We start from the raw sequence: 27,569 nt of genomic DNA, 5'->3' as shown, positions 1-27,569 counted from the left end.
CTAGAGAACTTTATAAAGCCACATGGTCTGCACTTTACGCGAGTGCTGCATTTTTTTTTCTATTTGGAAGTTTTCTTACTGAGCTTACTGACCATGGAATCTGCTTAGAATCATCTTGGAAAACCTGTAAAAGTCAGGAAATCTATATATATATATATATATATATATATATATATATATATATATATATATATATATATATATATATATATATATATATTAATTAAATTGGTTTACGCTTGTAGGGGCTTTATATTGTTTTATCATAATTATGATTTATATTAGTCTGTTGGAAAACCTTCACTTGTGTCTCACATGTTTCAACTATAGTAACGGTTCTATTCTGTGGCCATAATGGAAGGCAAGGCTAGGTTCTAAGGAGCTTGGGCCGTGAACGGGGTGTGTAAATATATTTTAGGACAGAGCTGGTGACAATGAAGTGTGCTTGATTGGACTTGTGTTAATGTTTTTTTTTGTCCCCAGAAAGATAATGTGGAGATATGAAGGGAAATTTCAGTGCAAGCTAACACCCTGCTAATCAGTCTAGTGGCTTGTCCTACATGGTGTAGAAGCAGATTAACAGGCGGCCTTTTTAGAAGTTCTTAGTGTGGCTCTGTATTGATTGGGCACCTGAAGTTCGTCATTGATATAGTTTGGATATACATTTAGCATCGACAATGTAGGGATCAAAGCTTGAATTTCAAGTTAGCTCAACCTGCCTGAGATTGCCTTCAAGCTCTATCTCCCCAAAATATGAGCACTGCAATACCGCCAACATTGCAGTCATGCCAGAATATTCTGAGTTCTTGCATGCAACCATTGCTGCAGGTTGTCTCACCTATATCTTCACCTGTGTTTACAGTTTGACCTTTCAACTCTTTGATCTCTAGTTCTTGTATTGTTGATTTTATGCTGTTTGTAATAAGTTGAACCACTTTATAACAGACACTGATAAAAGACAAATGCATATAAGAGATACCAGTGTGTCTACAGTAAAATAAAATACATGCGAGGTACCGTGCCATAACGGACATCACATATAGGAGACAAGAATTGCTGTCCAGAGCATGCCTCTTATAAAGAGGTTTAATTGTACTTCGCTTTTGTAAGCATATTCATCAAATTTTTCCGGTATGTTTTAGGCGATGTACTTCTGAGAATTTTGGTTCCTCAATAAAGCTACATTAAAAGTTGTTTTGATTTTGCACACACGTCTCCGACCTCTTTTATGTGTCTACTTGTGTATAAGGTCAAATGACCTGCTGTCATTCCCATCGCCGACTTCGCACTGGCGACTCCAAAGTGGTAGCTTCAACAGTAATGAAGAAAATTATTGCTATTCAGTGCTCACTGTGTTGTCACTTTGCCTGTATTGTGTGTGCACTCTTTCTTGTCAGATTCTGCAACACCAACCAGCCCAACATCATCGTGTGCTACATGTATGAAGCCTTTTGTTACTGAAGAATGCTGTCATGCACCTAATACAAACAGCCATGCACCTAATATGGTGCATATCTGTTCAAGGAAGGCTGGTTACTACACCTGCCATTATTTTCAATCTTGAGGGTATTTTCGGGGGCTCTTCATCATTACAACATGGCAACATGAAAAAGTAGCATTTCTTAGCACTCTAAAGCACACTTTATTTTGAAACAACCAGCTAATGCAACCATTTCAAAAACATTAGTTTTGCTTTAACAACAGAGACGAACCTGAAAGTAAACTTACAAAAACTCTATTTTCTGCGGAGCAGTACAAGGAATGCTGTGCACATCACCATAGTCAACCAAAAAGATGTTGGCCTGGAAAGTACACGAAAGACATGCATACAAAACCATCCTTGTGCTTTTTGTTTACTTTTACTGTAAAACATTGCAGTCTTGCCCAAACAATAAGGTAATCAGAACAGAGCTGTCATGTTTAAACTACAGTGCGAAAAAAACATGCAAGACTAAACATTTGACAGATGTCTGTCTGATTCGTTAGGTAAACTGAAAAAGCTATTTTAACTCCAACCAAGGTAAAGTATGTGAAAATACGTAACATCTCAAAGTTTTGAAACCGACTTGGTTCTTTCCACAACGAGGACTGTAGAGATGTTACGGCGGTGTCACAATGGCAAACCTCATCATGGAGCACAAAGAAAGGAAAGCACTCAACTCCTTGCCGTGACCTAAGCTCTTTATTCATTGGACAATTTCTATTGTGTCATGAACACATCTGAAATTTAAAACGTTGGGCAGCACTTGAATTTCGTGCACCCAGCCATACAATTGACGGCCGAGTGTAAAATCTGCCGCAGCCTACCCTTACCCAACGTCCAGGTAGCAAGAAAGCGCAACGGCTTAGAGTTCTCTATCCACAGAGAAGGCCAACGCACACTGGCCGTTAACTTTAATACAATTTATCTTATCCCGCCAGCCACAAGGCCTCAGTTGTGACCACATCACTCCAGATAGAGAGCCAAGAACATATGTTTCAATGACACGGAGCATACGAAAGAAGAGGCTCACCTAATTGTGATCCTCAGAAAAAATTAATGCCCGAAAAACTTCATACAATCTGTCATTCACTGCGCAGAGCAACAGAGGCTACGCAAACCTCAATCAGCATTAATTGGCAGCTCTCCGTCCTATGCATACCAGGAACCAGCGAAAGGTTGGCCCAGATCTTCAAAAAAAGGGAAGGGGGGGGGGGGGGTGCGCATCACGTACGTGCCTTCATACATGCTAGGCCTCCTCCTCCCCACCCGCAAGACAGGTCAAAAATAGACAGGACCCCCAGTATACTTTACAAAACCCTGTGCGCCGAGTGCCCTTCTTGGTATTTTGGCGAAACAAGAAACATGCCAGAATGACTCAAACAACACGCCAATGATGTCCGGAAGCTGAAGAATAGAGCGAAGTGCCGTCACCAAGCATTGTGAGACGTTTGACAAGCCAGATAAATTTCAACCATATGACCATCCTAGAAAGTGAGACTAACTGGAGCAGAAGGTGAAGTTCTTAAAAATTCGCAGAATTAGGGGTGAACGAGCTGACTGTGATTGCAGGCGGCAAACTTCCATTTATGTTTTAAAGGGTGGCTTGGAGTAGCCCATTCATGTTGGGAGGATTATAAGGGCGACCGGAAAGGCACACAAGGCTATTCTTAGAGCGCTGCAGGACAGTTCGCTATTGTACGATTGCGTGGAAGCTGTTGGCAGAGGTACTCAAATTTTTCGCTTTCCTTTTTTCTTTTCAAGAATTTCGTGTTTCATTACCTTTCGACACTGGTACCTAGAAGCCATTTTCATTGTTGTAAATGAATGATGTTGTGTAGGGGCATTGTAGCAAGCAGGTTATTTTACCATAAAAACAAGCAGAAGTTGACCATGTGCCAGCATTTCATTGTTATAACCAATATATTGTTAAAACTGGTATCATTATAGGCCTGTATATCTGTGGTGTCAACGGCTTGAAATAGGTGCCTATTCTTGATTACCGAAAAGAAAAAGCTCAAGCAAGCGCATCCTGTGTGCCTGCATTGCAAAAAATAAGCTCGTTTCTGACTCTTCGAATAATTTACGACGTCACAGATGTATCACCAACTGTCATTGAGAAAAAACACTGACAACAAGTTAAACCTTGAATTATGATTTTTTGTGCTACAAGATTCCTTTGTTGACATGTTTCTGCTACTTTAATTTATAGCTCTAGGTCAGCTTAGACCTAGAGCTATAAATTACAACCCTATGTGGCTGACTATAACCCATAGGCAAAACAATGACCCATTACAAAGAAGCTGCCCATGCATACTCTACAACATGCACAACTTCTGACTTTTCAATAATTTGTAGCCAGTTCGTTGGTATAGACTCCTTGTTCCACCCCTCGTACATCTTGGACACAGCAGGGCTACCTCGAGAAACCTTGGCTCTTCTCTCACACTAACTGGAATAGAGACTGGAAGTTCGCACATCAACAAAAAGGCACTACCTGAAAAATTGTGCTCAATACACATGAACTGTAAAGATATTTCTGCCACAATCACAACAAAAGAATATTCCAGAAACGTGATGCAAACCACAATCCGCGTTGTCTTTCGTGTTGTCACTGCCCATAATAAGTGAGGACGTTTGTGGTGTGTGTACCATTATTTCATGAACATTTGGAGTTTCTGTAAATGGCACCAGTAAAATGGCAGCTCAATCAGTTGGCATTTTTCCCTTTGGTGTAATAAGCTATTATATATCAGCTTAGAAACAATCGAGCAAAGACGAAAAGAACAAAGTGGCGTGGTCAAGGCCACTGAGCTCGTGACCAAGCTACTGCATTCAGCGTTCTGAAAATGCAATAACGGGACTTTATAATACTTGCGACGAAGGAATGTGACCCTGCAAAGCAGGTTCACCCTGAATGACAACACACAACATCCAAAGGACTTCCGAAAAAGATCCCAATGTCCCACATTTCAACAGGGTGGGTTTTTAGATGTCCTTTGGACGTGTGTGTAGGGGATATCCCAACAGGGTAGTTATTAAAATGTCCTTTCTATCTGCACAGGGATCATTCCTAAAGCATTCGCTGTGGGCTCTGTTTGGGAGTTCAAGTTAGCGGTGAATTCACTGTGTTGAAAATTGGCCATCTATCGGAAACTACGATTCTAACGGAGTTCACAGTTCGTGCGTGTGCACAATTGTGTATTTTCATACACACACACACACAAAAAAATAAACTTTGTATCATGCTTTTTGTGAAATGGTTTATTTTTTTTTTGCTATAGCTGTCGCACTGTCGTTTCCCTGGAAATAAAGAAACTCGTGGCAGGGCAGCACTAACTTTTGTGATTCTAGCTCGCTGCACAGCGCAGCCATTGCCATCACCATGATCTTACCGAGAGGCGCAATCAAGGTGATAGTGACGTACTATAACTTTTCTTTTTCCAAACAAAGTGAACACACTTTTATTTCAAGTGTTAAAGTGTGCATTAGGTTTTTTGTTTTGTGTTTGGGCTATTTCGGGCTGAGAAGGCTAGGCGACCTAATCCAAAGGGTCAATGTATCTAGGAGGCGTTGAAAGGGTATAGGTGTATCGCCATTGCCATCAAGTTGCAACAATGGCCGCAATGTGCGCTTAACAACGTGTTGGCCGGCTTGTCAGTGTCCAAAGAGCTCGAAGCTACTACAGTGTGCCTAGGTGATACTGTCAAAGCCTCGTTGGCATCGTCTTCGAGAAATCTCAAATGCACATGCTGTGTTTGCTGCAAGATCTTCCCGATGTCGTCGTTTCTTGACCTCTTCGGTAAGCATTTTACATGCCTGAATTACGGCAATTTGCGCATTTTTAGCACTTTCTTCTTTGTCTCCCCACCGCGTAGTATTCTGAACTGGACCGCTGCATCAAGCATGGCAAGTGAGAGTAAGTTTTATTTGTAATGCGATTTATATTATCGTCCGCATAAACTGTTGAGGTCACAATTTTATTTATGCGATGACAGTACGCTGTAGGTAACTATTCAGTGATTTATAGGTGTACTGCTTTTGTCAGCCACGTGTGTTGACTGACACCGCGATCGTAAAGCCCATGGCTGATGTGCCTCAAATGACTACATACCGGCGCGTGCGCTTTGCTGTGCAGAACAATCTAAATGAGATACTGTTGGCTGGAGAAACAAATTCGCTCTTAATTAATGCCTCCAGTTTTCACTGCGCTGTTGATGGCACAGTAACTCTGCCGGCCTCATTGTCCAACCCTGTTGCTGGGCTTAGTTGTCGCACACTTTCCGCGCTTGAATTTCTGTATGCAGATGTGAGCACTGACGACGCTCTCATTCAAGTATTAACAGCCCTTCAGGTGATCGCGGGCCTTGCACTTACAGTTCTGTTGAGGAGCCGAGCTCTCCACGAGGCAGCAAATTTACTCAAGGAGAGCAAGCAAATGCACTCTCGTTCAAAGAAAGGTTGCAGGTTTGGTGCATAGAGAGAGACGTACCACATGTTACTGTCACAGGTTTATTGCGGGTTTTGCGCTCGCACACTTGCTTTTCGAGCTTCCCGAAAACTGCTAGGGCACTTCTATTAACGCCAAGGTCAGCAGAAGATGTTAGACCAATGGGTTCAAGCCAATATTGTCATTTTGGTTTGAGTGAAAGTCTTCAGGATGCTTTAAAAATTGTTATGTTTGTGCCAGACCCAGTCATTCTTCATATCAATGTAGATGGACTTCTTTTGACCAAAAGCACTCGAGACCAGTTTTGGCCCATTCTTTGTAGAGGAGCAAATTGTGAAGGCAGTACACCATTTCCAATTGGTATTTATTATGGACAGTCCAAGGCTTTAGAGCCAAATGTCTTCCTGCATCAGTTTCTGTTGGATATGAAAGCAGCCCTACATGAAGGTGTTTTTGTGAAAGACAGGGTTATCCGTGTGAAACTTCGGGCAATAATTTGTGATGCTCCAGCTAAGGCTTATATTCTTGGCACTAAGAGCCACAGTGGTTACTTCAGTTGTCCTAAGTGCACAACAGAAGGAGACTATAAGCATGGTCATATGTGCTTCCCCGAACTTGATGCTCCATTGCGAACGGATTTGGATGCAGGTCAAGAAGATCACCACCTTTCGGATACAATGCTCAAGGAGCTTCCAATAGACTTGATTAAGCAGGTGCCTCTTCACTACATGCACCTTGCATGTCTAGGTGTCGTTCGTAAGCTCTTGCTGCTATGGATGAAAGGGGAGAAAACTTACAGAATTGGGAAAAAAAAATCAAGAGAGAGTGTGTCTGGAGCAAACACTGAAATACAGCACTATGTGCCATCAGAGATGTCCCGAAAGCCCAGAAGCCTTTCAGATATTGACAGGTGGAAGGGTTCAGAATTCAGTCTTTTTTTGCTCTATACTGGTTCAATGGTCTTAAAATCAAATGTACCTCACCAAGCGGCAGATAATTTAATGGCATTGCATACAGCCATGAGCATTCTGTGCAGTCCGCTGTCATGTGCCGAGCACCTGGAGTATGCAGAGAAATTGTTAGTGCACTTTGTTAATGTATTCATTAATATATATGTCAATCACACTGTTTCACTAAATGTTCATTGTCTGTTGCACATCAAAGATGATGTTCGAATTCATGGACCTCTGCATGGATACAGTGCTTTTCCTTTTGACAACTACATGCCTAGGCTCAAAAAATATGTCAGAAAGCCTGAAAAGCCTCTTCATCAGCTTTACAATAGAATTATGGAAGAGCGAGCATTGGCTGGCATAGTAGGCAGATCAGAAAGTTCTGTTGCTAATAATCCAAGCAATGGGAACTTCACAGAAGCTCAAAAGCTGCTTTTAAGGCATGATAATGGACCGCTTCCACTAGGTTGTGTAGGACCTCAATTCAAAGGTTTCAAGTTCTCTCAATATGTCACTATAAAAGTGAACAAGAAAGACTGCACGTGCATGTTACATGATGATAGTGATGTCAAAGTGAGAAATTTGCAATTTGTTATGTAGCCTAGAGCCTGTGCTTATTGGGAGAAAGTATCAGAAATTGGAAGACCTTTACACTTATCCATGCAACTCCTCTTTCATGAACATATTTTTAGCTTCCAAGTTTTCAAAGCTCTGCTTCTGGCCTGTTTCGGATATCCCACTGAAATGTGTCAGGCTGCCTTTCAGGAGGAAAAATGCTGTATTTCAAATAATACACCTGCAGTGATATTTGTTAAAGTTCTATTTATGCTTTGTAATTTTACTTCATGCCCTTCAACTAGCTGCTTCTAACTTTATATTATTTTTAAAAGGCATGCGTTCATACTTGTCTGAGACGGTCTCTTTCTTTCCAAGCTCAGCAGCCTGCCATTATCAGAAGTGTGGCTGCAGTTAGGTTCTTTCTGTCCTGTACGGAACTTTACTACATTTAGTATATTTAACCTATTATATAAGCTTTTATGTAACCTTGAGCTACTAGGAACAAAGGAAAGCATGGAATGAAGCTGCATAAACTAGTTGCTGTTTGTACACCCTTCTCTTTTGTATTCCTTGTTGCTTTTCTTAGATGTCTCATTTGTGTGTTTTATTATGTCTTGCTTCTTCATGTATCTTGAGTTGGCAGATTTGCCATGGTAGAATTCCCTGAAGAAGACGACAGCTTGGCTGTTGTGCATGCGTCGTGGCTTAATGAAAGTAGAAATCAAATGCATTGGCCAATCATAAAAAGTTCTAGAAAGCTTCGTCGCGCCGTCACCGAAAGAGCACACACCATCACTCACCTGACTGGGAGCAAACCAATTGTGTGGTGAAAGGCTGGGCTGGTATGATTGCACTTATGCTTCTTGTGTTCCCTGCACTCACTAATTTGTATATTTTTCAGAAACTTATGAGAAGGTATCAGAAATTCAACAACATTTGGAATACTATTCGGAAATGAGCAAGGAGGAAGAGTTGGGCCGAGGTAAAAGAAAAAAAAAACTGCCTTGCCTTGTGACTAAGACAGCCAACATGAGACAGATAGTTCAGGTGAAGACCACAGCTACAAACCAACGAAACCACCAAAACCACCTAAAATGATGAAAAAAAATGGTATGAAACAAGTTCTCTTATAGCTGTTTGTGTGTGTGCACACACCCTAAATGTTGAGATTGAGTTGCTATTAATAATCATATATACTAATAATTAGATATTTTTGCATTGTTCTATGACTGCAAACCTTCTGTCTTCTTTAAATATTGCATTATAACTCTTTTAACAGCACAAAGCAAATGTGTATAGGTTAATAGCTTTGTCTTGAAATTAATTTTCAGATGCCTATAATCGGGCATCTTCTGGAATGCCCAAAAAACCTGGACAACAAAAGAAATATTTTAAAGGTTTGTTGTGCATGTTTTCACAGTAACTGACTTATAAACGTTGAAAAAAATTAGAATTGTCAAATGCATCTCTCATGTAAACGTTGCTTTAACCATTTGTAGTGGGCTGTAAACATGGAGCATTGCTCCAGGCAAGAGTGAATTGCCCTCAGTTTATACCCGGTACCAAATCATTTGCTCATATTGTGACACCACTTGTAAAAAAAAAGTCAGAACTTATGTTCACAACACTCACAGCAGGACACATTCATTTCATTCTTTTATTCAGTTGCATTAATGAGTCTCGCTGCTTGTGATCAGCCAACAGGTTATTTGAAGACAAGGGCATGACCCAGTCTTTGTGCTGGTGAATACAATATATATTTTTTGAGATTCTAATTATGGTATTTACCCTTTTGAAACAAAAAGCTGAGACATGTATGTCAGTGTTTCTCCTACAACTCTACGAAGCAGCAGGGCCTGTTGCTCAGTCACTTGGTGTATATTGGCAAGTAGTGCATCGTCTTGCTCCCCTGTATATTTTTTTTATTGCATGTTGCTTTCCTTTTTTAACGAGCAGTTAAGTAGTTTCATGCCATTGAAATTATCAACTAGCCTAATCTGTGCCAAGTGTGGTTTACTTCGAAACACATGTAGCACATTTGTGATATCTACTGTTGCTCATTGATATTCTTTTGGCGTGTGTGACCTGTGTACAGATGTTCATGCTCTTTTTTCTTTTTTTTCAGCTGCTTCTGGTAGTTCTGGTCCTGAGATGCAGCATGAGCATTTTCAGTTTCGTGTTGGTAAATGCCACTCGTTAATCATATTAGTAAAGCAAGCTAAAAGTAGACATTTCTGCTCATGAGCAAGTAATTGCGAAGCAGGCGTCACTCCTAAAAGGGCAGAGACGCAAAAGCGCAGTCATCATTCTTGAACTGGTATAGCGCATTACGGGGAAGAAGAAACGGCCGAGCAGACCGACACAAGAGGACAGAGCGCTAACCTCCAACTGAGCTTTATTGTCAAACTGCATCAAATATGTAGACCGGCGCAAGCATACAAAACTACCCTAAAGCAACGACAAGATTACACATAACATCGCACCGTCACATATCGCAGATTCATAGGCGGTTATCCTGATTAAGGAAGGCCACTTCATGTTCAGATAAAACCAAAGAAGGGGCGCTAATACACGTGCTGCCAGCTCTTGCTATACAATGCGCTTCTATAATTTCCAGAGTTAATTGTGACGGGTGCTTTTTTACCACTTCACATTGATCAAACATGGGGGAACATCCACAATCGCGGCAGTGAATTCCAATGTGGCCCTGGATTGCTTTGTGAACATTATAATGGTGCTATTTTAGCCTTTCATTAAGGCAGCGCCCCGTTTGGCTGAAATACCACTTGTCGCATGAGAATGGAATCGTGTAAACAACCCCCGCTACACACGGCACAAACCGAGTTTTGTGCTTGGTTGCGCAACCAGTGGTACGTGATTTGAGAGGCTTGACTGCTTTGCAAAGCCGCTGTAACTTATCCGGCGCTGAAAACACCACTTTGACGCTGCATTTCTCCCCTATCTTTTTTAGCCGGTGGGAAATGTCATGCACGTAGGGTAAAACTACGGGTCTTTTTCAGTCGTTAGATTCTAGTTGAGCCTCGGAGTTGCAGCCTTTCTTTATCTGTTTTAATAGCTTTTCAGCTATAGATGCCAGTAGGATAGCTGGGTACCCAGCACTCAAAAGCCTTTCAGTTTGAGCTGCCAAGCTGCGCTGCATAACATGATGACACGATTTCCTAAGAGGATTGATGAGACAAAGATTTGTGATGCTTCGCTTAACTAACTTGGAATGGGAAGAGTCATAGGGTAAAAGGGGTTTTCCATTTCTAGGTTCAAATAGCCAGCACACATGGTCAGGTGAAAGAATTAAATTCAAATCTAAAAAGCGTAAGCTGTTGTCAACTCGCAACTCGTGAGTCAATAAAAGCGGTTTAAAAGATTCTTTAAAAGTCATTACAATACCGTTGGTTAGGTGCTGGCAGGCAGCGTCGCTGCAGTCGATGAAAATTAAAAAGTCGTCTACGTAACGACATATTTTGGTGACAGTATTTTGGTCAAGCATGCTCATCAGCAACCGGTCATGATATGCAAGGTATATGTCCCTAAGGATCGGGGCGAGGCATGACCCGATGCAGACACCACTATTCCGTATGTATTTACGATCATTAAAAGATACAAAAGTCGACTTGATATAAAAAGACAGAAGCTCTAAGAGGTTACTGTTATGGACACCCGTGAGATTCTGGAAGGCTACAGCACCAAATGAGTCAATGGCATTGTCAACACACTGTAACAACTTCTCATGCGGCAAAGAGTAATACAAATCCTTTATATCGACCGAAAGTGCTTTTAAGCCCCTGTCGTTATGTTCCAGAAAGTTAACCAAAATGTCCGAATTCCTAATTAAAAAGGGGTCATCGATGGTGAGCAAATTGAGTTTTTCTTGCAGAAATAATGCCACATTTTTTTGCCATGTTCCTCTCTCTGTCACAATTACCCGCAGAGGGCAATCGACCTTGTGTGTTTTGGCCGTAAAGAACACATAAAGGCTAAGCTTTTTGCACTTATCCACTGCTTTGGCAAGTTTTTCGAAACCCAAGGTGGCACACAGCTTTTTTGCTTGGGATTTAACTTTGCTGAGGGAAGTGTCATCCTCAGCTCTGAAGACGGAATGAACAGCTGTGGTCGCTTTCTCAATAAATAAAGAGTTCGCTAAAACGACAAAACCTCCCTCTTTGTCAGAAGGTAACAGAGCTAGTGAATTGTCTTTTAAGTGTTCCACGACTTTCTTAAATTGCAGTTATTTGGTCGAAGGCATGAAACGCGAAACCACATCAACGCCATCGGCAACACACTTGTCCCTTTCACCCCCAGGAATCTGTCGAGCTACTTGCCTGACGTAGGTGAGCAGATTGTACGGCGAATTGACTGGTTCCGTGGCGAACTTCGGTCCGCGGCACAATACGCGTCGAACCGCTTCAGGGAGCACAACACCACCCAGAGTGTGTACAGGGTTGCTCGTTGCAGTCACCTTCATGGGGGTCATGGCACGAAGGTGGAAGAGAATATGCTGCCACAGGTACTCCGCTCTTCGGTCAATTGAAGCAGACAGTTCTCGCCACTTCATTTTCGCCTTGATGATGCCTTCGGCTGTCTGGAGTTTGAGGCGTAAAGCATCCCTGTAGAAGCGAGCCTGGCGCAACCACTCGGCGCGAAGAATCTTACAGATTCTCGTTCCGTGACCGGCAGACGGTGTGAAACCTGCTAGGAGCGCTTTTACATTGGGTGGAAGGATCTTGACTCGAATGAAGTACGCAAAAGAACGCGCACGACACACGGCGAGCGCGACAAGGTCACCAATGAATGCTTCTACAGGGATGCTTTACACCTCAAACCTTTACACCTTTACACCTCAAACCGCTTTTATTGACTCATGAGTTGCCAGTTGACAACAGCTTATGCTTTTTAGATTTGAATTTAATTCTTTCACCTGACCATGTGTGCTGGCTATTTGAACCTAGAAATGCAAAACCCCTTTTACCCTATGACTCTTCCCATTCCAAGTTAGTTAAGCGAAGTATCACAAATCTTTGTCTCATCAATCCTCTTAGGAAATCGTGTCATCATGTCATGCAGCGCAGCTTTGCAGCTCAAACTGAAAGGCTTTTGAGTGCTCGGTACCCAGCTATCCTACTGACATCTACAGCTGAAAAGCTATTAAAACAGATTAAGAAAGGCTGCAACTCCGAGGCTCAACCGGAATCTAACGACCGAAAAAGACCCGTAGTTTTACCCTACGTGCATGACATTTCCCACCGGCTAAAAAAGATAGGGGAGAAATGCAGTGTCAAAGTGGTGTTTTCAGCGCCGGATAAGTTATAGCAGCTTTGCAAAGCAGTCAATCCTCTCAAATCACGTACCACTGGTTGCGCAACCAAGCACAAAACTCGGTTTGTGCCGTGTGTAGCGGGGGTTGTTTACGCGATTCCATTCTCATGTGGTAAGGGGTATTTCGGCCAAACGGGGCGCTGCCTTAATGAAAGGATAAAAGAGCACCATTATAATGTTCACAAAGCAATCTAGGGCCACATTGGAATTCACTGCCGCGATTGTGGATGCTCCCCCATGTTTGATCAATGTGAAGTGGTAAAAAAGCACCCGTCACCATTAACTCGGGAAATTATAGAAGCGCATTGTATAGCAAGAGCGGGCAGCACGTCTATTAGCGCCCCTTCTTTGGTTTTATCTGAACATGAAGTGGCCTTCCTTCATCAGGATAACCGCCTATGAATCTGTGATATGTGACGGTGCGATGTTGTGTGTAATCTTGTCGTTGCTTTAGGGTGGTTTGGATGCTTGCGCCGGTCTACATATTTGATGCAGTTTGACAATAAAGCTCAGTTGGAAGTTAGCGCTCTGTCCTCTTGTGTCGGTCTGCTCGGCCGTTTCTTCTTCCTCGTGATGCGCTATACCAGTTCAAGTACGACGAACCAACTCGCCCAATCTTCAACACTCGTGGCCGTCATTATTGTTTGTTTCGTGTGCCACTTTTATAAATATCTGTGCTTGTAGTGCATATGCATAGACATGCAGACTTTTTTTTTTGTTGCCCTCAGCTGCTCCCACGAACCCGGCAGCAGGACAACACCTGGAAGCCATGAACCCCAGACGTCGTGCTTGTAAATATTAAGTTTTTCCTCATTCTTGGCATGATTCTAGCTTTGATAATGCAATGAAGTCTTGGTAGACAGACTATAGGGAGCTTGCACAAACAGTGGTGATGCTATGCACTCTGGGTAGACAGCCATTTTTTTGTTAGAAGCGACCGGAGAGCACGGTAGTGCAGGTTTGTTGTTTGTTAACGTTGGTGTAGCTTGCAGGTGCGACCGAGTGCGATGCAAATTTGACTCCAAGGTGTGTCATCCACGATGTCAACAATACCGAAGACTACTCTGCAATGCTGTGCCAAAAAGACTGCTGGTACAAAAAAAAAAAAAAAGACAAGACTGCGGACTGGACTGGACACAGTCACGCTTTGTGTGCGGGTGACTGTGGAAGCAACATGGACTTGTGGCCAAGCGTTGACAGCTCGGATATTCAGGAATTTCTCGATCTGAGGATGAGTTTTATTACCCAAGAGCTCTTGAAGTCAAGAAAAACGCTCGAGGATCACAACATTATGATGAGTGGCTGGGTGCGAGAGCTGTCATCGGCAATGAGGAAGTGTTGTCTTGATGAAAAGGTAAACACAGTCGTGGAAGTCAATTTTGTGATGCGACTGTGTTAACCGACTTGTCTCGCCCAGGAACAAGACCTCGACGGGGCACTTGTTAATGCTCTAGGAGTGCTAACTTGGACAATAACAAACAATAGTATCTATGGCAAAGTCAAATAATTTAATACGTCTTACTTGGGTGACGACAATCGTGGTGTCAGTGGAGACTTTCTTCGCTTACGGCTCCCACACCAGGCCAGCTGTTACAGAGTTGTGGCCCCCGAAGGCCTCTTTCAGCTTGAACAGCTCCTCCCAGGTAATAAAACTTATCAACTGGAACAAGAAATTCCTGAATATCTGAGCTGTTGATGCGTACCCACAATTCCACGTCGCTTACACAGTCATCTGCACACGAAGCGTGAATGTGTCCAGTCCGCAGAGCCCTTTTTCTTCGCACTGTTCGCGGTCTTTTCGGCATAGCATTGCGGAGTAGTCTTCCGGTGTCGCTGAAATCGTGCACGACACACCTTAGAGTTAAATTTGCATCGCACTCAATCGCACCTGCAAGCTACGCCAACACTGGCAAATACGTGTGCGTTACCTGGCTACTTCTCACAAAAAAATGGCTGCATGCCTAGAGTGCATAGCGTCACTGCCATTCATGCAAGCTCCCTGTAATTCTGTTGTTCACCATTTTCTTGTGTGTGAATTACATATGCATACATTCAACCTTTGTTTTTGTTCTCAGCTGCTCCCGTGAGCCCTGCCGAAGGACACCAGCAGGAAGACAGTGTATTTGGGAGCACACACCCCAGAAGCCCTGCTTGTAAATACCAGTTCTTAGTCATTCTTAGCATGATTTTAGTGTTGATAAAGCAACAAGTAAATGGCATATCTGTCCCTTGAATTTGATTTAACCCTGTCTTAGCAGACACAAGCCAACCTTTATTCCTGTTCAAAATTTTGTTTGTGTGTGCAGTATGTTTGCACACATGCAGCCTTTGTTTTTTTTGCCCTCAGCTGCCTCTGCGAGCCCTGCAGCAGGACAGCAGCTGGAAAATGTGAACCCAAGACGTCACACTCGTAAATACCAAGTGCTTTGTCATTCTTCGTGGCATGACTGTAGTGTTGATATAGCAATAAGTAGTCTTGGAAGACTACCTATGCTTTTCTTTTCACCATTTTATTGTGTATTTGTAGTTGCAGTGCGTATGCATACATGCAGCCTGTTTTTGTCCTCAGCTGCCTCTGTGAGCCCTGGTCTCGGATACCTGATGAATAGCCAACTAGACGAAAGTATGTGCCTTAGAATACACGGTCATAAATACAGAGTTATTTGTCATTCTTTGCATGATTGTAGTTCTGATAAAGGAATAAGTAAAAACAGTCATTTTTGATTACTAGTGTATTATTATGAAACAAATTCAACCGCTCTTACAGAAACAGGCAGGCAACAGCACGCCAAGGGAAAGTAGCTAGATTTGGCCTTTCTCTAGGTCCAATTTTGTCATAATTCTTGATGGCAGTACACTATTTAATTATGAGGTGAAAAATGGCCTACGGATTGCAGAAAAGTTTTGAGTGGAACATTTAGTCCAATATTACCATTCCCCCGCTGCCCTTAATGCATTGTCTTTCTAATTTCAGCTTCATCTGCCACTTCAGCAGTGCTGACCGGTCCACAGATGTTTGGTATGATGCCTGTATTTGAACTCTCACGGCTGCTTTGATATTTTAGGCCTAATGTGTTTTTAAAGTTGCTGAATTGCGAACAGCTTGATAGAATATAGATATATGGGGTGCAGTTTTGCAAATCGCAAAACAATGCCCTCTGTTTTTGCCAGCAAGTTTTTCTTTATCATTGTCAGTTTTTGTTTAGTATGTTATTTGAAGGGGCCCGGCAACACTTTTCCAGGATGGTCAAAAAGCGCTGCCGATCGGTAGTCGAGGCTTCCAAGGGCACACGAGCCAAATATAGTGAAGCACACGTCCTGAAATTTACTATAAATTCCCCAATCAGCTTAAAATCGCTCGCTCTTCTCTCGAGACATGATGCCCTCAACTTATTGTGTGAACTATAACAGCTCCACCGTTGACTCATTTGAGCATGATGCCCTTTTAGTTGCTGCAGCCATGACGTGCCCGAAGGCGTGCTCATGCACGTGTACGCAATAAAGACCATGCATTTGAAAAAAGAAAAAAATGTGCTCAAGGCGTGCTTGACGTACTTCCTTTCCCCATGCAAGCCCCCCGAGCTTAGCTTTCAGTGTTTTCGTTGTGTTGAGGAAAAAGAGAGAAATTTTTATAACTTTGCTCGTACTAGGCGAATTCTAAAAATGTTTGCGGTGGTCGATTCCTGAGGCAATCAGCGTTCATAGTGAAGCCGTTCTATGACTGCTTGGAAAAGTGTTTCAGCACCCCATTAACTAGCTTAGTTCTAAAAGGCTTTACGCAGACTTTACACAGATGCATTCAATTCATTCTGCCCAAGTGCAACCAGCACTAAGTGTGATGAAGCACTAATATTTCACTTGTTTGATATAAATATTGCAGTCATCTTATCAATGATCTTAACCTGAGTATAATTTTATAGCTTTTATGGAAAGAGTGCTGTCCACTCTCAACCAAATAAAGATAGTGCAGCGGACTCAGACTCAGCTGCTTGCAGAACTGAGAAATAGGTCAGAAGGTTGAGGTGCGGAAGAGAGGAGCCAGCTTCCCAACCTGCCCTTCAAAATGGTTCGCAATTTAATGGAGTGGGATGAGCAAATGGCAACGAACAAGGAAGGAAAGGTTCAAATGGTAATACAACTACTTGAATTAATTGGTACACAATTTTAAGTAAAATATCTTCTATCCAAGTTCTACATTAACCATTGTCTCGGTTAAAATGTATTGCATCTCATAAGGGCATTTCTGTACTGAGCTTCGCAATTATCTCATATTTTCTGAAAAAGCACATGATTCAAGGTGGGTACAGTGTAAGACAGAAAACAACGAGAATATTGAAAAGTTTCATGACATGGGACCAAGCAAAACAATTTTCCTAGGTTGGTGCGAGGGGAAAAAAAGTTCAACGAATTGAACATCTGCCAAATTTTCTGTGGTAAGCCTACATGCCACTTTAATTTCCTCTGTTATTTTGATAAGATTTCGTCAACCCCTTAAAATATTTTTGTTTCACAGCGTGCTTGACTGCTAATGCAAACAACCAGGCAGAGGCAATGCTAAAGAATGTTGAGAAGGCAGCGATGACTTGGTTCCCCCATGCTGCTGAGAGAGCAGCAGCGGGCCAACGAAGAGTACCTACCAACGAAGACGAAGCTGGTTATTGATAGTCACAACAATAAATAATTTTTCTGGTCACTTGATGTTCAATTACTCGATTTCTGAATAATTGGCTAGATTTTAAGTGATATATTTATTCGTGCTAGAAAGAAGTGTGGTGATTGGATGAGGAATATGCTTTTCTGTAGGGTAACTGGCTCCCTCAAGTGAAGGCAGGAGGGGGGGGGGGGGGGGGGGTCGTGGATGGCCCACCTTTTCGGAAAGTTTCTAAAGTATGAGCGTAGCCAGAAATTTTTTTCGGGGGGAAGGGGGGGTTCGTTCATACGTTTTGCATGCTCATGCTTGTGTTTTGTTATGTGGGTGTATATATACACAAGCAAAATGAAAAATGGAGGGTTTGATTCCCTGGCTAAGCCCCTGTGTCCCGATAACATCCCAAACACTTCCTATTTGAACATCCCAAACGGTTGCAATGTGGGACATCCCATATGGTTCTTTTTTGTAACACTTGGGATGTTTACCCATCTTGTGTGGGAAGTCCTTAGGATGTCCCGAACTCCCAAAAAGGAAATCATTTGGAAGTCTTTTGGACGTCCTTGCGTTGTCTAGGAAGACAATGTCCAAAGGCAAGATACTAGAATTTGTGCCCGGCACCGACTGGTCGTCATGAGTAGAACGCCTGGAGATATACTATGAAGCCAACGACATACCTAGTAGAATCGGCCAAGAAGCGAGTGATGCTTCTCACACTTTGTGGTGAGCAAACCTACGAAACACTGAGGGCCCTGATGGCTCCACAAAAGCTTTCCGAGGTGGACATCATCAAGCTACTGACATAGCACTTCGATCCCAGGCCGTCTGAGTTCCTTGGACATTATCGCTTCCAGAAATGAGACCAACTTTCGAACGAGTCCGTCGAAGATTATGTAACAGCCTTGTGAACCTTGGCAAAAGACTGCAACTTTGGCAATCTAGACTACACGACAGCGGGACGGGAGGCTTAGCGCGTAGGTCCAATCAACTCAGTGAATCGCTAATATCCTGTCAACATATAAATAAGATTGATACGTCTACGCCTATCGATAACATCTAATCGACATCCTCATAATGTACCATCCTTAGAGTCTAGAGAGCCTAAGTATTATTAATGTCGTATGCACTTCTCTCTTAGACAAAAACTAGACGTCGCAAATGATGTCGCATACACGTGCTCGCAACATCAAATACATCGCCGAACTTTGTCTTCTAAAACCGCTTTAGTTGACGTTTAAAATGATAAATATATACTGGCAGGTAAAATCTAGAAAGTACTCGAACATAAATGGGCAGGTATTATTCGAGCGTGCGTAATGTGCGTACACTTATATGCGTAATGAGATAAAGCACGCGAACGACCATAAAATTTATATGTGTGGCATTAGTGTTGCCGTACATGATAACGCGAAATTATGCAGCCTGAAGGTGGTTTTAAGTGTGAATCACTTTAGGGGCCTGGGCTGTCGTCGCTTGGTGTAATGCAAGCAAAACTACATAAAACACAAAAGATAATGCAAGGGCGAAAAAGAAAGACATGGAGAAAGAAGAAATAAGAAGAAAATTGATTGATATGTGGGGTTTAATGTCCTAAAACCACCATATGATTATGAGAAACGCCGTAGTGGAGGGCTCCGAAAATTTCGACTACCTGGGGTTCTTTAACGTGCACCCAAATCTGAGCACACGGGCCTACAACATTTCCGCCTCCATCGGAAATGCAGCCGCCGCAGCCAAGATTAGTTTTGTATACCGGATCTAGCCTAAACATTGTCAAAACGAAAAAAAAACAGTTTCAGGGCACTTTAAATATGGTAGTGTAGCATAGTCACTTCATGCTGTCATCATTGCAGTCAAATTATATAAACATGACCAGTATAACAAGGGTACTATATAATTTGTTCAAGTTACTCATAAAAACAGTACTAAAAATTTGGAGGCTTCTGCTTCAATGCACTCCTGCTTTTTTTTTTCTCCAGTCAGCAAGGTTCAAAAGGCTAAATCTGCATCCAGAAGAAGAGACACTCTGAAACATATATCCTTGACAACAAAATGGTCATTATGACATAGAACATGGTGTCTCAATCGACCAAATTTCTCTCCAAAGCAAGAAATGCTGGGCTCGTAGCATGATCACACTTTCTTGCCAAGGCATAAAGTTGATCTAGTATTCATAATTTATCAAGCTTTAAGCATTCTAGATCCCTTCATCGACCTCAGAAATGATTGGACGTACACACACACTGCTTCACAATCACTTGGGTGGCAGCAGTGAAAAAGGAAAGGCGCGTGCTAAACTGAATTTCTATGTTTTACAGTGTTTCTTGCCTGGCGAGGTTTTGGCAAATGTTGTGACACGTGCTGAAGAGTAGCCGGGGACCGGCTGCGCAGGACATTGCGTGGAACGTTCAGTCTGCGTCAACTGTATCAGGAATCGCTGGTCGCCAACCTACACGTGTCTGTAAAGCTGTTGTCAGCAAGCCCTGTGCAAAGGACACCTCACGTGACCACGACACCCCCCTGCCCTCCTCCAGCTTAAAAAGAAAGTTTCACTGACACCGTCTTGGGCAGCAGCAGCGGAACAGGAAAAGCCCGTGCTAAACTGCATTTCAACGTTTTCCAGGTTTGTGAATGGCATATCTTTTGTATTATTTTTCAAGACACTCTACACTTAACTGTGCCCTACACGGTTGCCCACGAACTTGTTGCCATGTGTACTGTTACTGATGTATCTTACTTTGAGTGTGGCTTGTCTGTTGGTTCTGATGATGATTGCATGATATGCAGTGATTGCCTCAGTTTATGCCACTTAGGAACTTGCTCTGGCATAAGTGAAAGAATATTTAAAGGTAAATCCGATGAAATGTAAGAACAGTAGTGTAGTCCCACATGCATAGGAATATGGGTAAAAAAGGTTATCAATCACCCAAATGTCCTAGCTATTGCAGAGTTAACAGAGACAGTGAAAAAAGATACTGTTGCTCATATCGAGCTCATTGTTCAAATGCTGTCTGACAAGTATGATGGTGTACTGACAGCCATTAAGAAACAGGATAGCAAGTTGTCAGATGTGAAAGGGAAAAATCATTCTGCAGAACCAAGCTCGAACACTAAAGGAATTCGAGACACAAAATGTGAACTGAATGAACTAGAGCCGTATAACAGAGAGGTAAATATGGAGTTTCATGAGATTCGTAAGACTGAGCATGGGAACTTGCTGCGTCGATTGCGATGCCTGCTCTGACAGAAAATGATGTTACTGCAATACACTGCCTTCCTTCAGAAGGGGACAAACCCCAAGCATCATTGTACATTTCTCACGAGAGTCAGTTCGAGACAGCTCGCTACATAGTCGCAAGAAGCTCAGGGATGCCACTTCTGAAATGATGATTCAAGAGAACTTATCCAAAGAAACGCGAAGTCTACATTAGGAGGCAAAACAATGGGCACGAGAGAAAGACGTCCGTTTTGTGTGGTGTGCGATTTGCAAGGTTTTAATGAGATGCGAAGATGGTTTTCATGCCGTTCTTGTAAAGAGAAGGGAGGATTTGGTAAAAATGGCTTGAAACATAAGAACCATTTATAACTTTACTTTTTAGAAACCATGTTCATTTTATTATCAGATCTGGATATATACATCAGAGACAACTATATGCCCTGCATAAAATTTTCCAGCTAAACTGCCAGTCCGCGAGAAACAAATATGCATTGCTAGATTCTTTGTTTTCAAAGCTTCATGTCTGCTTTGACATCATAGTGCAAACTGAAACTTGGTACACGAATGATGGCAGCTCATTTTGTATGTCTAGTTATAATGTGTTCTGTGATATCCATACACACAGTCATGGTAGTGATGTTTGCTTACTTATAAAGGAAACCTTTGATTGTGAATGCTTAACAGAATTTTGTTGTCAAGAACCTGATTGTGAAATGCTGACTGCTGTCCTAGGCAATTAGGCCTTATTCGTTATGTACTGTCCTTCATTTGGAAGTATTAAAACTTCCACGGCTTGTTTGGAGAACTTATTTCATATTGCTATGCTGTATAATTATGTAACTGTCTGTGGCGGTGACGTTAATGTTGACATGCTGTCTAATGAAACATTTATACATGAGGTGACATGTTTGTTTAGTAGCTTTGGATTGTCTAACACGATTGATATGCCAACAAGGGTTGTTGCCGATTTATCTACATTATTCGATGTGTTTCGCAGGAACTTTAGTTCTGAGAATATTAAAACTGGGACCATTTCATGTGACATAAGCGATCACCTTCCCATATTTTTAGTTATCACGCAACAAATAAAAAACAAACAACTTTCTATACCATTACGTTCTATAAAAACCAAAAGTCCTGAAACTTTTTGTCACAAACTAGGTCGTGCGTCCTGGAACGATGTTCTTGTAAATGACCACCCGAACAGTGCTGTCAATACAATTATAGAAAAATTGAAGGAATTATATGACCATAACTTCCCTTGGACTAACCCCCACCCATCTAAAACAATTAGGAAGTCATGGATCATACAGAACCTGTCGCATCAAACTAATGAAAAGAATGTAACATATAATGCATTTCTAGCTTCTCATGGTGCACAGCTACTTGGCATCTTCAAAAAGCTTTGTAATCCTCTAAATAAAACATCCAAAAGGCTAGACCAAACTACTTTCATAACATTTTTATGCAATCAGTGGATGATTCTGCTTCCACTTATAAAAACATCAATAAAGTGTTAGGAACACCCAACTCAAATAGCATAATTATAGAAATTAGAACTAATTGTTGTGTTATTAGAGGTAGTGACCTATTTAATACCTCCAACGATTATCTAGTAAACGTAGCTTCCCCAGAAACATCTCTTTATGTAACGTCACACGTTTCAAAGGAATGCCCAAGTCACACTCAGTGAGACATAACACAATCATGTAGCTTATAAATAGTATAGTATAGTATTATTTTCGAATCAAATCAATAAATATGCCATAAAAATAATTTTCCAACCACTTTCTTTCAAGTCGTTAAGCTCTGCCTGGAAAAAGGATATTTTTCTGCGATACTTCAAACTGCTAAAGTGTGCACTTTGTAAAATAAGGAAGACAAATATAATTAGGCAAACTATAGACTCATCTCATTTTTGGCAGTATCTTCTAAAATATATAAAAAATTCTTCATTCCCAGTTGGCAGAATTTATTAAGAAACATGATATGTTATGTGACACACAATACGGTTTCAGAAGAAATCGATTGCCTGATCAGAAAGAGTTCATTTTGAATAGCATAGAATGTAAACAACTAGTACTTGTGTATCTTAATTGATTTCAGCAAGGCCTTCGACTCTCAGAAGAGACAGTTACTTTTACATAACCTAGATTTATACGGTGTACGAGGTGTTGCCTTATACTTGTTTGACGCATACCTAAGTGAAAGGAAACAATACGTGTGTGTAAACAATTTTTTTCTGTAACGACTAAACCAAACTATTTCAGAGTGCCTCAAGGCAGTAGTTTAGGTCTGTCTATGTTTATTTTATATATAAATGACATTGTAATTGTAAATTTTTTAGCGAAATTCGTTAGTTTTGCTGATGATAAAAGCATATTTTTTGTACATGATAATACTGACTAGCTGACTGAAAGAGGAAGTAATATATTAGAGCAGATATATAAGTGGGCATGTTCCAATGGACTATTAATAAACGCAGAAAAAACCAAAGTGGTTATGTTTCGAGCAAAAGGCAAGCATGTACAAGTAACTTTTATGCTCTGTTTTATTAACAGTCTGATTTAAGTGGTAGATAATGTGAAAACATTAGGTCTCGTATTTTCAAACAGCATGCTATGGGACCCTCAAGTAGAGCAAGTAGCGACAAAAACGGCACGCGTATTTGGTATAATTTATCGCAAGAACTTTCTACTTCCATTAAAAACAGTACTTATTTATCATTCTTTGTTTATGTCCCATGTTAACTATTTCTTTATAGCTTGGGGTGATACAACACAAATATTGATAAGTTCAGTACACTTCCAAAGAGATTCCTAAAAATTATCGCTGAGAAAGAACCTTATCAATAAGTTATATACATGCAACAAAAATATATAGTCAGTTTTCAAAATCTTTATAATTACAACATTTGTATTGGTATGGAAAAACTTTATTTAGGTTTGTCGGGGTGTGAACTAGCACATAGCGGGCCGCTTCCACGTCGGGACGGATGAGCCTAACCTGTACGTCTGCCACATCGTAAGCCCGTTGGAGTGCCCATAACTGCATCTTTAAATCCGTACTCTGTAGTGCAGCATCCCACTTTGACAATGTAACGTTTTCAACCCTTAACGCAGGGCACCACCAGGGCATATGATCTAAGCTGGCAAAATCTGAGTGAAGCGTGCGTGTGTTTGACATCTGAATTGCTGGGTAAATTTTGTACAAGAGTGTGGAATTATGATATGCCCCAACCTGTAGGAGTCTGAGCGTCAATGCCTGAGGCCTGTTCAGTTTACTGCGTGGTGGCAGATACTTTCGCCTCCTCAGATAAAAGTTCTTGCAAAGTTCATTGTTCGTCGTTGGGGGATCTTGGTTGTCCAGAACCTTGTCATCACGCCGTTCAGTAGCTACGCGGTCGACGACTCCTCGCGCAGCTCTGTGGACCTTGTCATTGAGGTTGGACAAAGCACCCTCGATCTGTCCCGTGCGAGCTGGGAACCAGACGATTGTGTGTTGTTGTACCTCCTTATTTCGCAGGATCTGCAGGGCTGATTTCAAGATGGTGCCCCTACCGAATGCTAGGACTGCTGATGTCGAGTCACTGTATATTGTTGTTCTGCCATCTTCTAGCAGGGCCAATGCTATTGGGACCTGTTCGGCAAACTCGGTCATTGTGGTCCAAACCAACGAGGAGTTTGTAACAATGCCATCTTGATCAACAGGGACTGCAACGAATGCTTTTCGATTTGGGTACCGTGCAGCGTCAACGAAACAGCAACTCTGGGCATGTGCATGGGCACTCTCCAGGAGAGCTATAGCCCTAGACTGTCATCTGCCTACATTGTATTCAGAGTAGACATTCTGAGGTATGGGTGCCACAGTAATACGCTCGCTTTGTTCTTGATGAACACAGCAGTAGCTGGTATCGACTTATCTTGGGTGAACTCCAAGCTCTTTTGCGATGTTTCTCCCGGAACTGGTGATAGAAAGTCTCGTGAAATGAGCCCTCTCTTGTGACTGAGCTATTTTTGCCAGCGTCTTGTGCACGCCGAGGTGAAGCAGCCTTTCCCAGCTGGTATACATGGGAAGCCCGAGGGTTCTCTTTACCACTTTTCTTATCAGCGTGTTCGATTTGTCCCGCTTTAACCTCTCCCAGTTGTGCATTTCCGCTATGTAGGTAACGTTACACATCACGAAAGCATGCACCTACCTGATGAGGTGGCCCTCGCATAGTTCTTGCTACCGGTTAGCAACCCTTCTTATCAACCTCTGGGCATTGTCTGTTTTTCTTGTAAGCTTCAGTACAGTCTAGTTATTTGAACCGTCTTACTTAATCATCATACCCAGAACGTGAAAGGTGTCCACCCTTGGAATGATACCACCCTAACTTGTCCTTAGAATGATGTCGATGTCCTTACAGGCCTCTAACGTTTCGGTTTGGGGCCCCTGCACATGGGGCTGTGCAGTAGCAGCTCTGATTTCTGCGGTGAGCATCGGAGTCCAGTAGGTCCGAGATAATTTTCTGTGACCTCAATGACATCTTGAAGTGCAGCTTCCAAATGCCCATTGCTTCTTCCAGTGCACTATATGGTGACGTCGTCTGCATATACGGTATAATTAATGCTGTGAACCTCCGAGAGTTTTCTAGACAGATTTATTATGGTGAGGTTAAATATCCGCGACCCTTGTGGCGAATCTATAGTTTAACGAAGTCTGAAACGAGGGCTCCAAGTTTGAGGGTAGCTTCTCTGCCCGCTAAGAAGGATCTCGTGTAGTCATAAAAGTTATTTCCCAGACCAGGGCACGAGATCGTTCCCATAACATAGCAGTGTAGAATATTGTCAAAAGCCTTCTCCAAGTCAAGGCCAAGAATGACTGTCGTGTCTCTCAAGTTGCGATCGATGATCTGATTCTTGATCAGCTTCATGGCATCTTGAGAAGAAATCCCAGGTCTGAAGCTTATCATGTGGTAGGAATAGAGGTCATTGTCTTTCAAGTATCGGGAGAGCTTGTTCAGAATTGCGTGCTTGGTATCTTGCCCACACACCAAGTGAGCGAGATGGGCCTACGATTGTTGAGACTGGGGGGCTTTCCAGGCTTGGCAAAAAGGAAGACGGTGGCCTTTTTCTATAGTTATAGAACATTTCCGTTGCTCTATGACTGGTTGATGAGTTCAGTACTGTACCATCTTATTTAGCCAACTTACAACCTTCAGAGAATAAATATGATACCCGTAAGCATAACCTCTGGTTAATGCCACGATCACGAACAAAATATGGTGACCAAATGGCCCGCAAGGCTATTCCCAGATTGTTGAAAGGTTTGAGCAGCATTGATGTGAATATAGAAAACATGACCACAAAAGATGTTGCATCATTGTTCTTAAAATTGTATCATGATGTTGTTTACCCTTTTGTATCATTTTGACCTCTTATGCATTTTATAACATGTATACATAGCCTTTTTAAACTTCTGATGTTTTGTTTTCTCTTCAGAAGAACTGTTGTATCCTGTTTACATTTAGATTATGTAATTATATTGCCTGACATTACCATGTTTCATTATAGTACGCTTTTGTTACGTTAATTGTATTCCATCGCTTCTGACCCATTCATTTTTAGGTAGCGGAAGCTAGTCAAGCTGTTTTAGTGCCGCTTTTGCTCCCACTATCGTTCATGTAGTATCAAACTTGAAAATAAAGATTATATTCAATTCAATCCACAAAAGCTCACACAGGATAAGTCTACCAGCTTTAAAAGTCTCAATCTAATGACAATGTATGCACCCCATTCTTACTGGGAGGGCGAGCTAGCAAGCAGTTGCAATAAATACCATGGACTGACCTCTTTATTCCGAGGGACAAAGTTTTCCACTTGCTCAAATATGAGCCCAAAAGTCTCTGCCAGATTGCCCACCATAGCTGCAAAAGGGAAGCAACAGAGTGAACTTCAATGAAAATGGCTCGCGACTAGTACTGTGAAACAAATACTCGAAGCAGGTAACTGTTGCTATGGCAAAACATGGTTCAAGCAGTGCAATGTGGAGCAATTTATGCCTGTAGTGCACAATGCTGCATGCGCAAACAACTTTTGCAATTGGGCACAACAGTGAGAGGGTGCATTTCATAAACAGCAAAAGGATCAGTAGCGAAAATATATTAAAAGTGAACATATGTCCAGAATTACAATCGTAAAAGAAAAAAATTGGCCCCATATCTGTATGTTACACTGCAAATGTCGTCGAAAAACAGTAGTCTTGCGTCTGGAGAGAGTGAACGAAACGTTATTTGATGTTCTGCGCAAGAAAATCAGTAAATGGTATTCTGAAGGCGCTGCGTTAGAGCGCCTCGAGCATGCAGCGGCGGCGTACGAGTGCATCAAGTCACATCTCACATGAGGCATGCGCTCTATTGGGCAGTTATCTTGGAAAATGAAGCGCGTGACGTGCGCGTCCGTCACGGAGGTGATAAGCTGTAGAATGCAAGGCGACGGGTAGGTGCCACCACCATGTCGTCTTAGCAAAGCGTTGGAAACACTTGCGTTTTCGTGCAAGCGTTGCCTGGTCAGCGCAATGTGATAAACACCACGTCCTAATAATTACTTATGTATGCTTTTTCTAGTAAGATAGACACATACAGAATATTGATGTGTTGTTATGGTGCCTCAGATAGGGACAATAATTGCTTTTTATTTGACAACCACGCAAGTATAAACGCTGAATCATGAGCAATATATAGGTGGGTGCTGCGGATGGGGTCGGCTATTTGGAGCATCGTTTAGCCACTTTGGTGCCACTTAGGGTACCTTTAAGGATGGACAAACAGACTAACATACAGACAGACAGACCAAATTTGTCGCATCGAAGGTCCCCAAGAAAGACTATTGTCTATGAAAAAACAAACACACTGTTTTGCAAAAAGCGAAAAAGCTACACGTGCGTAAAGT

General features: G+C 42.0%; 2 protein-coding genes across 10 annotated transcripts in view; both read left to right on the top strand.

The window, feature by feature from the left end:
* The window catches only part of LOC119160829 (uncharacterized), an 82,494-nt gene that overhangs the window by 29,584 nt on the left and 25,341 nt on the right, over window positions 1–27,569 (top strand). Inside the window, exons 6-16 of one of the 9 annotated variants that reach the window (XM_075880738.1) lie at window positions 1,398–5,282; window positions 5,359–5,399; window positions 8,343–8,551; window positions 8,773–8,838; window positions 9,567–9,623; window positions 13,501–13,563; window positions 14,848–14,925; window positions 15,120–15,182; window positions 15,342–15,395; window positions 15,747–15,791; window positions 17,286–17,465. The exons of 2 other annotated variants lie outside the window; for them this stretch is intronic. In XM_075880738.1, coding sequence (XP_075736853.1) covers window positions 8,536–8,551; window positions 8,773–8,838; window positions 9,567–9,623; window positions 13,501–13,563; window positions 14,848–14,925; window positions 15,120–15,182; window positions 15,342–15,395; window positions 15,747–15,791; window positions 17,286–17,434 — 591 coding nt within the window. In that variant the 5' untranslated portion in view covers window positions 1,398–5,282; window positions 5,359–5,399; window positions 8,343–8,535 and the 3' untranslated portion in view covers window positions 17,435–17,465. Of the gene's footprint in view, window positions 1–229; window positions 5,400–8,342; window positions 8,552–8,772; window positions 8,839–9,566; window positions 9,624–13,500; window positions 13,564–14,847; window positions 14,926–15,119; window positions 15,183–15,341; window positions 15,396–15,746; window positions 15,792–17,149; window positions 17,206–17,285; window positions 17,466–19,738; window positions 20,040–27,569 lie in introns of those variants that run through there. 6 more of the 9 variants (XM_075880742.1, XM_075880740.1, XM_075880741.1 and 3 more) reach the window with 6 other exon arrangements.
* On the top strand, window positions 5,978–7,612 carry LOC142776670 (uncharacterized). Its single transcript, XM_075880745.1, has one exon. It carries the CDS (start codon window positions 6,092–6,094, stop codon window positions 7,481–7,483), a length of 1,392 nt encoding a protein of 463 aa, XP_075736860.1. The 5' UTR covers window positions 5,978–6,091; the 3' UTR covers window positions 7,484–7,612.

Source organism: Rhipicephalus microplus, chromosome X (genome assembly GCF_043290135.1).
Source record: "Rhipicephalus microplus isolate Deutch F79 chromosome X, USDA_Rmic, whole genome shotgun sequence".
Lineage (NCBI taxonomy): Eukaryota > Metazoa > Arthropoda > Arachnida > Ixodida > Ixodidae > Rhipicephalus > Rhipicephalus microplus.
The sequence above is the reverse complement of the archived record's forward strand: the minus strand, read 5'-3'. Positions and strand labels throughout refer to the sequence as shown.